At 40.1% G+C, this 15,652-nt stretch overlaps 1 protein-coding gene across 5 annotated transcripts in view; it reads left to right on the plus strand.

Moving 5' to 3' along the window:
- Nucleotides 1–15,555, plus strand: part of CUNH4orf19 (chromosome unknown C4orf19 homolog) — a 42,354-nt gene extending 26,799 nt beyond the window's left edge. For all 5 annotated transcript variants that reach the window (XM_066185596.1, XM_066185595.1, XM_066185593.1 and 2 more), the window contains 2 exons: nucleotides 12,035–12,082; nucleotides 13,141–15,555. In XM_066185596.1, the coding sequence (XP_066041693.1) occupies nucleotides 12,051–12,082; nucleotides 13,141–14,083 (975 nt within the window). In that variant the 5' untranslated portion in view covers nucleotides 12,035–12,050 and the 3' untranslated portion in view covers nucleotides 14,084–15,555. The remainder of the gene's footprint in view (nucleotides 1–12,034; nucleotides 12,083–13,140) is intronic.
- Nucleotides 15,556–15,652: the final 97 nt, after the last annotated feature.

Here is a 15,652-nt window from a genome sequence, read left to right on the forward strand (position 1 = left end):
CACAATATCTAAAACATATGACATCTCCACCTCTCTCTCTCTCTCCTTTTCCTGTTCACCAAGGTCAGCTAAAGATTTGAAGTCTTTCAACAGCATATTTTAAAGGTTCTGTGATCTTTGGCTCCAAATTTCTGCAAAAGGCCAATAAATTATTTTTGCACAGAACTCACAGGTAAAAACAAGAGGCAACAGCTTCCAGCAGATGGGCCAACAAAGAGCTTGATTTCATGGTGTACAGGGTGTTACTATGCTGCAAGTGAGTGGCACTTTCTGACAACAGACATGGCACAACCACAAAACCACAGAATAAGCTGAGTAGGAAGAGCCTCACAAGGATCATCGAGTCCAGCTCCTGACCCTGCACAGCACCATCCCCAAGAGTCACACCCTGTACCTGAGAGCATTGTCCAAAAGCTTCTTGGACTCTGGCAGGCTTGGTGCTGTGACCACTTCCCTGGGGAGCCCATTCCAGAGACCCACTGCCCTCTGGGTGAAAAATTTTTTCCTGACATCCAACCTAAACCTCCCCCGAAACAACTTCAGACCATTCCCACAGGTCCTGTAACTAGTCACCACAGAGAAAAAATCAGTGTCTGCTCCTCTTCTTCCCCTCACAAGAAAGTTGTAGACTGCAATAAGGTCTCCCCTCAGTCTCCTCCAGGCTGAACAGAACAGATGATCTCAGAATATACTTAAGGAAGCATTCTGGCTTGTCAAGTTTTTCTCACAGACTAAATCCTACAGCAGTATGCTGTATCTTTCATGCTCACCATCTGACATTTTTGATTTTTCTAATGTCCTAAGTAGGATTTCTCATTGATAACAGCATCCATAAAACTGATACAATAAAAATGGAATTATTCCAGGATGTTAAAAAAAATTAGCATATATATATATATATATATATATATATGTATGTATATATGTATGTATATGTGTATATATATATATATATATATATATATATGCAATTGAGAAACAATCCACATCTGGCAAACACTTTTATATTTAAGCAGCCTTAAATCAGTTGATTCTGTAAATGGAAATCTAAGAAAAAGTGACTTCTAGGCCAGAAGACAGCACCCACATCAACTCTGAATCAAACCACAGGGGAGGCAGTGATTGTTTTACACAGTATTCAAAGAGTTAGAGAATTCCAACATAATTTAGGATCCCTAGCTCAGTTTGACCCTCAGTCTCTAAGACACATCTCAAAGCTACCAAAATCACATCCTTGATGGCATGGTCTGAGGCTGCTCAAGCCTGCCATTCAGAAAGAAGCAAAGTATAAGCAAGGGAACTTTGTGAATTGTAGACCCATGGCAGCACCATCTCAAGATCAGATTCTAGAGATGTTTCTATGTTAAGTGTTTTTAAAAGACATTGAATACAACCAAGGATTTTCAGGTGAAGTGCTGGAACACAAGAATCCATCCTCCAAAGCACACAGTTGCACAAGATCACATAGAGACACTTTGGCCTCTCAGGAGAAATGACCTTTCAGACCCAGCCCCTCTGTCACATAAAAATTGGCTATAACTAATTTGAGGCCCTGCTTGTGTTGCCAAACACAGATCCCCACTCAGGTAAGACTAACACAATTACTGACTCAAATATAGTTTCTCTGCTGATTGTTTCTTTGACATGTACATGACCATCTGCTTCCCCAGCTTTTGCCTTGTCACACATTTAGACCATTAATCCCTTGGGAAGGAGCACATTTCTATTTGCCTTAATACAATATTGGACTAAACAGGACTCAGTGTTTTAGGCCCTGCTATTAAACAAGCTATTATATTTTGTGGGATTGATAATTTTAAAAGACAGGAAACGTAAACTTCAGTAATTTAAACACTAGACTATGTAAGTTTGGTAAAACCAAATGTAGAAAACAAGCTTAGCTGAAGAGGAAATGAATGAGTTTATGCTACCAGTTATATTGGGTTTTCCTTTATGCAAACTGGCTAATGATTGTGAGAGTTTTACCCTTTTTCCCACTCTTCCTTTTACTCTTTAAAAGTAAAACAATCATTTTGTATGGTAAATAATGTGGGTGGGGAAATGTTCTGTGACCTAGTGCTGTGAATGACGAGGAACTAGTCAGAGAAAATGTATTTCCTTTGAAGTATCTTATAAATATGAAAATGAATTGCAAAGAGTGTAACAGGAAAAAAATGATATGTACAGATCACCTCCAAGTTGGAGCCCTTGTGCCCTCTAGGGCACTCAGCTGCAGCAATAACACCTCACAAAAAGGTCCACCTTCCGTGTGAGCTGGCTTTACTCTCTCAACTGTTTAGGAAACAGCTGACAGCTACCAGAGATAGCAGTGAATGAAAACAGTACAAGAATGACTTCTTAAAAACAAAACAAAACAAAAACTAACTAAAAACAAAACAAAAGCAACAACAACAGTAACACAAACAAACCCGAAACTGTCAATGTAGAAATAGGAACCTATGATGACAACAAAACATGGCACTTCATATGCTGACTAATACGGTCAGGAAGCCACCAGGAGTAAGTGGAAGATCTGGCTGACCTTACTGGCTTGAAAAGAAGGACATTTTGAGGAGGAGCCTAGCAGGACTTAACACAGCTATGCATACTAATATCAGCTTAGGCAATGACCAGCAGTCACAAATCAAAACAGAACACCTTTTGGAAAACTGATAGCATCTACTTCTCATTACCTTTCCCTTCTGCCAACACACCCGAAAACAACAAGAGCAGGTGTGCTCAGGCAGTACTGGTAACACCCAAACTTCCCTGCCTTGGGACCTGCCCACTGCTGCCTCTTAGTGTGGTGCAAAACAGCTGCATGAAAAAGCAAGAATGTGAAGGGGCAATGTGGGAGCAGAAAACCCATCAGGATGTGATAAAAACACAGCTAGATGCCTGGAGGTATGGGAAGAGAGCAGCTGTAAAGAAGTGGAGCAGCTTCTAATGTTGCATTTGCATCAATCCAGGTTCTCCCCGTTCCAGCTGAAGTGTTTACACTGGCACATAACAATTAGCAGGTACTGCCATTGCCAATTATACTGGTATCTACAACTACACATTTGTAAGATAATTAGCACACATTTTTCCAGTATAAGCAGAGCACACTAAATCTAACCTTTTCTCTGGATTTTGAGAAAACAAATGTAGGCAGGTATTTCCATTACTCTGACCATCCCGACTGCCAAAGTAGCTTCCCATCAGATCGCAGCTAGGCACCAGGTTGGCAGGAAGCTCCTCCCCTATGTCACAGCATGCACCCACAATTAGGGGGCATAACTGAGCCCTGCACAGTAGACACAGTAGACACACTTCTCAGCTAGGAGAATTTACTCTAGCTTGGATGCTGTTATGAACGATCCAAAGATATAATACACAATTTATACCATTATGGTACTATTTCATGTACACAAATAAAGGTTAAAACCGCGATAGCATATTCCCACTACTTCTTTGGTGAGTAGGCCATAGTTTGGTGATTAGCTATGCCATACTGATGTGTCCTGGTTTAGGGCAAATTTGGGAAGAAACCTCTGAATGGGGTCACTCTAGAAAGCAGATTCAAGTGGCCCCTCCCCCAAACAGTTTGGGGAAAGGTTTCCTTGGAGAAAAGTGGAAAAAACATGTTTGTTTAACAGGCAAAGCATTCACCAGCACAGAAGTTAACAATATTAAACAACAAAAACCTTTTGCCGTTCTGAAGAGATGACAAACTCAGAAAGTCCCCCTCCTGAGGTGTAGCTCAGCTGTCTCTTACCAGTCCCTCTGGCACTGGAATGCCACGTCCCAGGCCCAGGTGGGCTGCAGGCTTCAGCTCCCAGTGCTCTTCTGGGCCCTCAGTCCAGAGCAGGTTCAAACAGCTCCAAGGAAAAGAAAAACCAAAGTCCTGGGGAAACTTCTCTACCTCAGCTAGCCAAAAACCTAACTAAAAGCAAAGGAGAACTCTCTCCTGCTGTCCACTGCAGACAACACTGTCTATGTGAGGGTTGCAAGGGAGCACATGCAGTCTCTGCAAACAAACTGCATGTTGCTTTTTCTCCCCCTTCGGTCTCAGAACCAGTCTGAAAGGTGCAGAACTTAATATCCAGTGTAAACAGAACAGAACAGACAATTGGAGATAGAAGCATCATAAAGTCACCCCAGGACAATCTGGCAAGTATAGTATTTGATTTGATTTGATGCTTCTGATCAATGAGACCCATATTCTGATAACTGGACTGATTAAAACCGCTTTTTTCCCTTGAAAAAAATCACAAGTCTAAATCAGTTTCATGGCTTTACTGAGAAGAAGCCTAAATTATATCACTAGATCCCATGTGCAAAACCAGCATCAACTTTCATGTCTTGAACACCACACAGAACACATCAAATTCTTCCCTCACTGAAATGAATAGCCATTGTCTGTACACAGTGTCTATGTGTAGTATCACCCAGAAGTTTGACACATTCATCATGAAAATGCAAGGTATCAGGCCACCTTGTACAATGTACAATCCATGCGTTTGATTCACCCTCACCCGGGAGAAAGGGAAAAAAAATCACCTTAAAAAATACGTTATCAGTCTCAACAACTTGATGACAGTGTATGGATTATTAGCATTCGAGCAATGATCATATTTATCTGTAAAAAACAGGGGGTTCAATTTGAAAATGAACAAGTAGAGGGTGGCAACAGGAGCCAAACATTCAAAACTGACAGTCATAAGTCACCACTGTATTTAGGCCATGGCTCAAGAAGTTTTATACAAGTTTTTGAGGAGTCTCAATGTGTCACCTTCTCCTGTCTTCACTGTTAGCTGTACTAGAAATGCATGCAAGCTTTTCAGTAGGCAAATAATATTCTCAATGGATAAAAAAGTAGCTGACAGACCTGTGCTGCTCCTCAGTTCCGTAAAATAAAGAAAAATAAGACAATCAACAATAACTTTGGCAATAACCTTCTGCTGGCTGGATAGCATAAGGCACTTTCTGACAGACACTGACACTCCTCATTCCCAAATATAGAGCCTGCCTCCCTCAAAACAGAAGAGTAAGCTGCACCAGAAAAAGCACTTGCAGTTTTCTTTTCTTGCAGAGCAGCACAGATAGGAAGGACTGCAGGGTGACTCAAAGTCAATCCACAGGTCATAATCTGTCAGCAGGATGGCACAGCTGGGTATCTCACTAAGGCTGGACTGCAAGATGGCTGAAGCACAGGAACAACCCCTCAGTGCTTCATTTGAAGAAAGTGTGAACAAAAAGACTGAAGTCAATTCAGCTAGCAAAAAACAGCCAGACTAAAACAGCCCATAAGGTGGGATCTGCTTCCTATAAGGGATCATATTACAGTTCCTCAGTTTAGTTGATTTAATTTAAATTATATACGTCAATTGAGTTATTCCCTGAAGCACATTTAAAATAAATTTCCAGATTAAGATTCAGTCAGGAAAAATGAAATTAGGTTTCAGTCCAGCTCTAAGTATTGGTCTCAGTGAAGATTTGAGCGCAGACTGTGCTCTTCACAGACCATGATAGAATAATAGAATAATTTGGGTTGGAAGAGGTCACCTAGCCCATGCCCTCTGCAATGAGCAGGGACATCTTCAAGTAGATCAGGTTCTTCAGATAATTGTGGGCCCAGAATATTTTCAGTTCTCCTGCTCCCCAAGCCTGCACCTGTTCTGAGGCCATCTGGTCTCAAAACAGTGACTAAGGTCAGGGAAAAACCCACAGGATTTGAAGTGTTCTCTTTAAGTAAGACAGTTCTTACAGATTATATTCATCCAATAGTAGTGATTAGCCAGCACAGCGTGTGGCTAAGTAATGTTCCTCGTCTTTTTTCCTTTACTTACATGGCTTTCCCTGTTATTCTCTCTCCCCCTCCAGCACGGGCTGGTAATGTTTTCTACTGTATGTTTACTAGCTTTCTAAATTTCTAAATATAGTTCCTCTCAACTCTACCACTCCTCCTACAGTTCTTCTGTGCCTCTTTTATATTATCTGTCATCCAGATCAATTATTCCTCTGCCTCCACGCCTCAGTAACACAAACACTCATTGAATGGTTTGGGTTCAAAGGGACTTTAAAGGTCATCTTGTCCACCCGCCCTGCAATGAGCATGGACATTGCACTTCCTTCCTCCAGCCTGGGGCACATCTGAGCCTTTGTCAGACCTAGCACATGCTGAGGACAGTCTCTGAAATCTTCTGAGAGGTGTGAATGCCTACTGAGCACAGACGGCAAACTGCACCTCCTGTTAGGAGAAGCTTGTCAAGTGCTGGAGCTCTCTAAGGTTATTCCCACCCCACATTCTCTATATTTCTTCTGCACATATTTCTATGCAAATACTTTCTCTTCCCACACTTGCCTCTATGCATATGTCTCCTAGCTGGTTAGAATTTGGCATCCACGTTAGCAAAATATACCAACAAAGTAAATTGTGTTTGTGTTACTAGTGAGGCAGACAGACATAATTTTGATGAACAAGGATTTCTGTCCATTGCAAAGAGACTGGTAGCCCAGGGCAATATCCTCAGAATGGGCAGGTTTCACTGAGGAGTGCAAAACACAGCAAACTGATGGGGAAGACACTGGCAGGATCAAGTCTGAAAGATGCCTCTACTGGAAAAAGTAATAGGAAGGAGGTGCCTCAGGCCCCTGGGAGATACATCATTCAGGCTTATCAGCCCAGATAATATCCATGTAGGAAAAATCTCCTTACTTGCTAAACTAATCTAGAGTGGGAAAGGATAGAGGAGAGTAAAAAGCCAAACAACAGAAGCATCAGGGTGTGTGGGATGAAAGCTCCCAAACTAAAATAAATTTAAAAAAAAAAAAAAAAAAAAAAAAAAAAAACTGGAATAAAAATAGTGATTCAAAGTCAGAATTTATCTGTTTGAGATCTACTAGAGAAGCTATTTTAATATTGTCTCCCTCAGATTTCTGCCTCTGCTCCTGGAGGTGTCTAAAAGGAATTTAAAAATAAAACTCAAGACAGAAGAAAAAATACACCATGAACAAAAATAAGACTGACCTTTTTCTGTTTCCATGTAAACTTCCAAGAATATTGAGAAAGGTGCCAAACCATTTTTATGACTCAAAAATATTTTTCTTCCCTTTTCATGACATTATCTCTTGTTTGCCTTTTATTTACTCATAACACAGCCACAGTTTAAATAGACAATATGAGTTATGTTATTACATAATTTAAAGTCAGATACCTTTTGTTTCTCAAATCTGATACAGAAAAGCAGACTTATCTTAAGTCTGTGGCTTGAAACACAAGGTTGTGGGTTGGGACAGGCATTATTCTTGTTATCTACACCAAGGTGTCAAACTTGAAAGGGAAGACCCACCTCATTCGCTCAGCAGGCACTACCATAAATGTTTTTAACCACCTCCCCTTTTTCAGAATTTTTTTTACAGATGGGATTTTTGTCCTACTTTGCTCAAGCTAAGAAGAATTACTGCCTCCTTCCATTGTGTGATTTTTTTCCAACTTTTTTTTAAGAAGTTGCTCTCCTGAATCATACTGCTTTAAAGGAAGAAAATCAGTCTTTCATCAGGTCTCCCTTGTCTCTCTGTGAACACTTATTTAACACATTGCAAGCACATTATATCTAGACTATCTTTTGACACAGTCAGCTAAAGGTCTGCTGGGGTGGCTGGGGTAAACACACAAAGCTGGGCTTCTTCCATCTCTTCCACTGAAGAAAAGGATCATAACTTCAAAAGACACGTGCAGATACTGAATATGCAAACCACAAGGCACCACTACACTGTCACACTGCAAGAATCTGATTATTTTGTAGAAATTGACACAAGCTCATTCACAGAGACACACTTTAGGGGATTCAGCAGCTACTAAAAGCTGAAAAATTCAAGTTCAAAATTTGGGAGACTACAGAAAATTAATTCCTGGCCTCCTTCATTCCTTTTACCTCAGCAGCTCCATCTCATTCCTCCAAATGCTCCAAGTGGTCCAGTCCACATCTAAAAAAACTTCTGAATAACGTCTACTTAACATTTTTGCAGAGCTTTAATGCCAGGTGATGTATTAGTGTTCAGGATTAAGTAACTAGTAATAACAGACTTTTACAGGCCTTCAGAAATTTCATGGTCAAGAGAGAATAATATCAAGGATTAATGGCAGTTTGATCTGAATTCTGAGACTGAATGTGAAAGCCACTTTAGACAGGCAGCCTTTTTGAGGGGGAAATAGCCCCCAAACTGTTCTACAAGAGAGCACTCCACATCGTATCATGTTTATCTGAAATTATCAATTTAGCAGCACGGCATATCTGACAGAACAAACATTTAATAAAGATGCAGTGTTTCTAAATTCAGTATCAGTTAGCATATCATCATCCATTGCTTGAAGTTTCTAACGCTCTTTTGTTTCAAGCCTGTAGCACTTGCTTGACTCAAACTGCTCCAGACAGCAGCTTATTAGTATTATTTATCCATTAATGCAACTATGAACATCACACAATACACAAGTCTTTAGAGCTTGGTATCTAAAACAAGATAAATAGTATTAAAGCATGCTTTTTCATGCTATAAAAGCAATTTGTTCCCCAGAATTATTTTCCAACTTGACTTGAAAAATTATCATAAATGGAAGGGAAGGGCAAGGGGAAAAAATAGCCGGTGTTCAGACAGTGACATTGTAAAACTATATCCCTATTTCAGGGATGTGAAATAATTTATAAGATAATACAACATATACAGTTTTCCATATGTAATATTCATGCCACAGGACAGATCCAGATGTAGCTCATCAGCGGAAAAGCATAATGCAGTAGCTGCAGAGATAATTCCAACTGCAGTTGTAATTAAAAAACCCGAGAAAAACAACACACACATCAAGAAATAGGAAAGTGTTCTCTGTGAAAACTACAACAGTAATTTCAATTTATAATTGCCTTCTATGAGAATCACAAATGTCTTTAAAACAGAATAAAGGCCACCAATTAGGACTTCCCAATGCTTAAAACCTATAAGCAGTATTTTTTGCCTTTTAAAAAAATCACAAAATTTTAGATAAAATCCCTGAGTAGGAAATCTGTCAGATAAAACTCTAAGCAGAAGCACCCTGACTTGAAGTGCTCTCTCTCACCTAGAAGCAACATCTGGTGTTAGAGCTTGTCTACATACAAATCAGAACTGGGTTCATTCAACCTGTAAACTTTAAAGCTGAGCCAAAGGCTGTGTGGGCATTTCAGTGGGCAATCCCATTCAGACAAAAATCTCTGTATCAGAGTTCCTGCTATGATGTTGCAGAGGTACGTGGGGTGAGAACACACAGCACACGGTCAGCAGAGATGAGGAAGGGAGACTGCAATTCAGGGAAGGAAGCAGCACCAAGGGAAACGAAGCAAAGCAGCTGGCTTACAAGCCAGCCCAACAAGCACTCAGCTACATCAGGGTGGCTGCTCCTGATAGAAATTTCTGCTCCAGAACAGTTCATGTGTACACAAAGACATAAAGCATAGGTATGAGCAGATACACCCTAGGCTAAAACCAGCTGCTGAATGACTGTAGGCCCTTGGAGGCTCCTAGAATGAGACCTCTGACATCAGGTATTTAGTTCAATGCTAACACCAGAAGTACTCAGATTTTAGAGGGGAACTGTTTTACATTTCTACTAGCATAATTGTCACTGTGCAGGTCAGGCCATGCCTTAGAAAAATAAATGAATAATACTTTCCTTGAATGTTTTGTAAATAAATTACTCCAGAAAATACCCTGACCTTGCTTCATCAATTTCTGTTTTATAGGAAGTGTTTTAAATGATAAGCCGAATCTGTGAATGAAAATATTAACAACAAATTTATTAATAACAAATTAAAAAATCAAGAATTTGGGAAATAGAAAAACCCCTATAAAAACCACAACCAAAGCGCAGTTCCGATCCCGAGAATCGGCACTGGGTGAACCGCAGATCCTGCCCCCTTTGGTTCACAAATCCGGGGAGTGCAGGGTCCATTTTTATGCAGTTCCCGGGCTTGTGCAACCGATTACTTCATCGGTTCTTTTGTGTGTATGGCCTTGGATTCATATTCATCTGGTTTCTTTTCTGGATGTGATTTTGGTGAATAGTTTTTCTGAGGAGATATAAACCTATGTCTGGGTTTGCAGGAACCAGGTATTGAGATGTGTGTCCTTGATGAGATTGGGATGATGGCTATGGGGTGCTGAGTGCTTGGCTGATGGCCGATGATGGCGGGGCTCAGCTCCATCTCCCATGGGTGGCACCCTCTTTTCTTTCGGTGATGGGTCATTCTCTGTTTCTCGGCAGAGGAATGTCTTCCCGGAACCCTGCATTCCTTAGGCCTAAGAACATTATACAGTAACATACAAACTAACTCTCAGACGACACTTATATAGGTTTTATACCATGTTATAATAAAGAAAACACAAATTAATCCAACAGTATTTATCACAGAAGTGAGCCACTGTCCTCAGGCATTGGCAGAAGTATGTGAGTTTGTAGAGTATCTCAAGAGAAAAGGAAAGATCCTGAATAACAATGGACAAAACATATTAAACAACCTGCCCTGACTTATTCTCTTGAAATAAGATAGCCACCACCTGTGGGCCTGAGAGATTTTAGCCTGCCTAGCAGCTGCTAAGATTTTCCCAAGGAAAAGTTTCTCAAGAAAGCTTTTTCTCAAAACAATCTTGGTAAACAACTATCCTTTCTCAAAACAATCTTTCTCCAGGTGGTGTTTTGCTGTTTCTCTAGTTTAACCAATGAGATTAGAGAGGTGTCCTTCCTATTCACCAATCATGTTAAGTCTGTATCAGAACACCTCATAAAACATAGTAAGAATTTAGAAAATAAAGCCTTCTTTTTCTATACCTTTTGCCTCTGAATTATTTGGAGTCTTTCATGTCGTACCGCGACAACCACCCATAAAGAATACTGGAGGGTTTGGAGGTTTTGGATGTTCAGATCTGGGACTTCAGTTTAGGTTCAGAACAGGAATGTTCTCCAGGGTCCAAATTAGCAAACCATTTCTTCTCATAATAAAAGACTTTGGCATAAGAACCATATATTAGATAATTCTTAGCAGTTCACTGGCTCAGGCAATGGTGCAGCAAAACACAGACAATCTGCTAGTACTAGTGAAACTCTGGAATTTTACTGTGGGAAAATGGAGGTGCAACATACTGCTTATAACAAAACGCCCATTCCAGGAATTTGTCTGTGCCTCACTAAGAGACAGTTCCACAAAAATATCACCTCAGTGCTCAGTAGCTGTCACAGGGTCAAGGGATTGGAAACAAGATATTAGGAAAGAATAAACCTGCTTCTTTCAGGTTTCAAACACCTTGAGAACTCTCTCTGCACTTGTAATTCCCACACTTGATTTGGATAGGATGTTAAAATGCAAAAAGACTCAGAGAACAGCACAAGGATAGTTCACAGGCACAAAACAATGTAGTATGGGTAACATTTAAATAGATGAGCACTAGAGGAACAGTACAGGACCTCTACTATGATGACAACTGGACACGATGGTCACTACTTCTAATACAAGAACTATGAGACAAAACTACTAGTTAAAAAAAGGTTCAAGTCAAAATGCTGGTCTGTGAAAATACTGAGTAAAGGATGTGGTAGATGCTAGCAGTTTACTGTTTCAAAAAACAGCTGGGAAAATTCATGGTAGAGAATTTTACCAACAGGTGTCAAGTGGGAAAAAAAAAAAAAAAAGGAAAAAAAAAGCTCAACCAAACAACAAACCAATAACCCACACCCAATACACTGACTTACAATTCTCCAAATCATAAAATTGCTTAGGAAACTATTCTGAGAGAACATCACTATCTAACTTAAATTCTTCCCCAAATAAAGACCATTGCCAACGCAAGACAACAACCTACAAAGACCTTGAACAGTACTCCATCCATTCTTGTGTAGACATCTTTTTAGCTAACAAAACCCTTCTAAACCCCAGCATCATTTTCAATGCAATTGCTCATATATTAATTTCATAATGCTTCACTCACTCTATCTCTCCCTTGCCTTCCCTTTCTCTCTTTTCAGATTAAGGAAAATCCAGATGGGGTGCCGGTGCTGCAAAATGATACAAAGGTACAATAGAACAAGAATTGCTTAGACTGAATAAAAGAAAAACATTAAATCATGTGTCTGTGCTCCCCCACACCTGTTGCTTTAATTAGCCACTGTAAAAGGTTGGAGTTTTCTCAAAGTTTACAGCATCTTGAAGCATAGGCATACAGACTTCCTATGAAAGTCCTTTTAATTTACTGTAATTAAGGTCCACTTCTATAATTCCTATCCCACAAAAGGAATTGTGTTGCATTGAAAACTCTTCATTAGTACAGTTTTTTTTATAATTTAGGTAGCATGAGCTTCCCTTAATGCAGCAGAACAAGGAGCCCACACTATGTCAGATCCTCCCTCTCTCCCAAGCAATGAAAATGAACAGTTCCTTGCTTCCATCACAGCTGTTAAATCTAGTTAGTTGGGGGAAGAATTCCCATATAGAAGTTTCCCTAGAGAGGAGGACTAGCTAGTTTTATAAAGACCACATTTCATCCCCACTTCAGGGTTAGTACTTCCCTTGGCCACTTCTGCAGAACCGGTAAGGAACCGGGGAGAAAATGGTGCTATGAGAGAAAAAAGAAAAAGAAAAGAGAGAGGCCCTGGGAGAGACAAGTCAAGGAAATTATAGAGCAAGAAGAAGAAAAGGAATCAGGAATGGGGGGGGGAATGGACAAAGTACTTGAAAGAACACCAGGAAAAAATGAAAGCTATTTTAGCAACTATATGAGGACATATTAATTAACAATCCATGTTATGACTACTCATTGGCTAATCAGCTCCCCAGAGAAAATAAAAAATAAGGCTGGAAACACACAATGACCAGCACACAGTTCTCCAACATCTTCCTTATGCTCCTGGTGAATCTCACTACAGGGGTTAGTTATGATCAGTCCCAGGAGACAGCAGCCGACAGCATATTCAGCATTTCCATTTGGTTTAACTCATTTTCGGGATCCAAAGTAAAGTTCAGTGACACTCCTTCCTCAAGACCTTCAGCTTAAAAGGGAAGTTTAATCTTTTTCACTAATTATATTGATTAAAATCATAAGTAACATTTCCTTTATAATTTTTCCTTACTCCAGCTATATCTTTGATCCAGAAGAAGTACAATCATCTGGATGCATTAATGAAGTAAACAGCTATAAACACAATGAACAAGGCAGCAATAAATCCAAATTCAAAGAGAATAGTGAAAATGAAGAACCCAAAAATGAACTCCAGAAGGATGAGGTAAACAAAACAGAAAATAAAAATCCAATAAACAGTACAACAGAAACTCTCTGTAATCATAGAAGCAATTATTCTCAAGAGGATGGCCTTATGAAATGTGCTGCAAAGCTTGATGTAGCAGTCAATGGTGGCAACTCCTGCGCTCAGCATTCTATGCTCAACCCCAACACAAGCCCAGTGAAAGAAACCAGTGAAAAGGGAACCTCCAGCCAGTCAGAGGCTTCTTCAGCCAGCAATAGAGACTTTTACACCAAATCAAATAGGTCTGGACAAGAACTTGACCTAGAGACAGGCAGTGAGAGTAAGGCAGCCAGCAATGTGCCTAACAGTATTCCAGACTCCCAGTCTGCAGAAGACAGCATCTTTCTCAAAGGAAACTCAATACTGGAGACAGAAAACAATGCCATAAGACTGCCAGATATTGATTATCCCCAAAATGGCAATCAAACTGGGAACTATGTTGAAAAAGATGGCTTTTCAGTCAACCTTGCACATTCAGACCAAAACACTAGTGCTTCAGCAATACAGGGCCAGGAGCTTTGTGTAATCCCACCTTTGCCTGTGAAAGAGAGCAGTATTGAACCTTTGAAAACTGACTCTGCAAGTTTGAGTGAGAGCCTTACTGGTGGTATCACTGCAGTGGCTGTTACCAAAGTCACACAGGCACCCACACACGCCAACCATAAAGATGTCAATGGAGGAATTGAGGAGGAAGACGCAGAAGTTGCAGCAGCTCTGGCTGCACTGGAAGCTGCAACAGCAGGAGAAGACCTAGAAGATGATGATGAGTACTAGACTGTTTGCTTCTAATACACTGGATAAGATCCAGATGTTATTTCTGGATCAGTATGAACAAATATACAGCACACATGGGGAGCTGTTATGAACAGCATATATAAAAGGAGTTGGGACTAAACCTCGGTCCCTTCAGCTGTTTTATACAGCCTTTTAATTTCTACTGCCTGAGATACGGAAGTGCTCCCTTGCCTAATGGTAATACTCTTCTCTATGCGCCCAAGCAGGAGGGCAAAGCATCATTTCTTCACACAGAATATTCAGTTGTACACCCACCTTGTCTGGACTCATGCAGGTGTTTCCTTTTTTTGCTCATGAGGGTCTGTGCACACTGCATGTTCCAGGTTCACAAAGCTCCCATTATTTAAAATAGGACTATTGAAGCCATGGAGTTAGAAACCACAGATTTTCATCATTAGCAGAATAAAACTACATGAATCAGCCAAATTTCTATGATCTACTGAAACATGAAATAGGGACGGCAGCTTGGACTGAACTTTACTGTGCCTATGGTTCCATTATGGATTAAGCCTAAATCTGTGCATGTGCACCTGGCATTAGAATAACATCATTTCTCCCCACACACCTCTCCCTTGACTGTGTTTGACACCCCAAGTGTTGCTGCTTCAGTTCCTTAAAACAGCAGAAGCCCAGCCAAATCCAAGAGAGTGGGTAACTTTCTGTTGGTTTAATGTGGTAAAGTAGCTTGTGTAAGAATTGCACACACACTATCAGAGAGGCCAGAGAGAGATCAAAACTCAGTCCCTACCAGTTCAGAGAGAATAAAACTGTTGTAAAATTACAGCCTGAAAACTCTGAACTCCACTAAATTTTCCAGGTACACGTCACCTGTTTTAGCAATACAGTTTTCAAACATGTTGTGTCTCAAACATCCCCAGCAAGATGTGTTTTGTTTATAGGAAAACAGCAAGACCCAACTAGACCCCTCCTTAGCTCAGCTGTACTCCCTAAATTTACATCAGGAAAGGGACCGAGCTTCCAATCTGGATTAAGCGTAAGATCTGAAAATACTTGCATTCTTGGAGGGGCTGCATTTATAATGGGAGAAAAAAAAAAGGAGGTAGAGACCAATTTGGTGCTGCCAATTCAGCGAAAGTATGGTTGAAATAGAAAGTGCTTGACATTTTATACTGAAATTTTGTGGTTTCCAAGTTTTTGTTATAAGCTCCTAATAATTTTTTTAACCATATAAAAAATAAGCTGGTGAGTTTTGTACTTTATGCATTTTCTGAATACAAAAGTTACATTAAATAAGTTCAATAAGATACAGCCCTCATTAGATACATGAAAACACCAACAAGGTATATGCCTACAGTATATGCTGATTTCAATTTCTCAAAATGTTAATGATACTCCTAGGAGCAATTAAAACAACCTAAAGTCTCAGCTTCCAGAGACCTATATTCAGCTACAGGCAAGAGTCACAACATTGTACCTGTAAAATAAAAAAGCTTTATCTGGTTTTGAAGTATTGTAGTACTGTTGATTTCTCTACCCCTTTCCTATTTTAATAGGTCCTTCTAAGCCTTCTCATAAGTGCATACAATT

Source organism: Chamaea fasciata, unplaced genomic scaffold, assembly GCF_029207755.1.
Source record: "Chamaea fasciata isolate MVZ Bird 193981 ecotype frontalis unplaced genomic scaffold, bChaFas1.0.hap1 SCAF_6, whole genome shotgun sequence".
Lineage (NCBI taxonomy): Eukaryota > Metazoa > Chordata > Aves > Passeriformes > Sylviidae > Chamaea > Chamaea fasciata.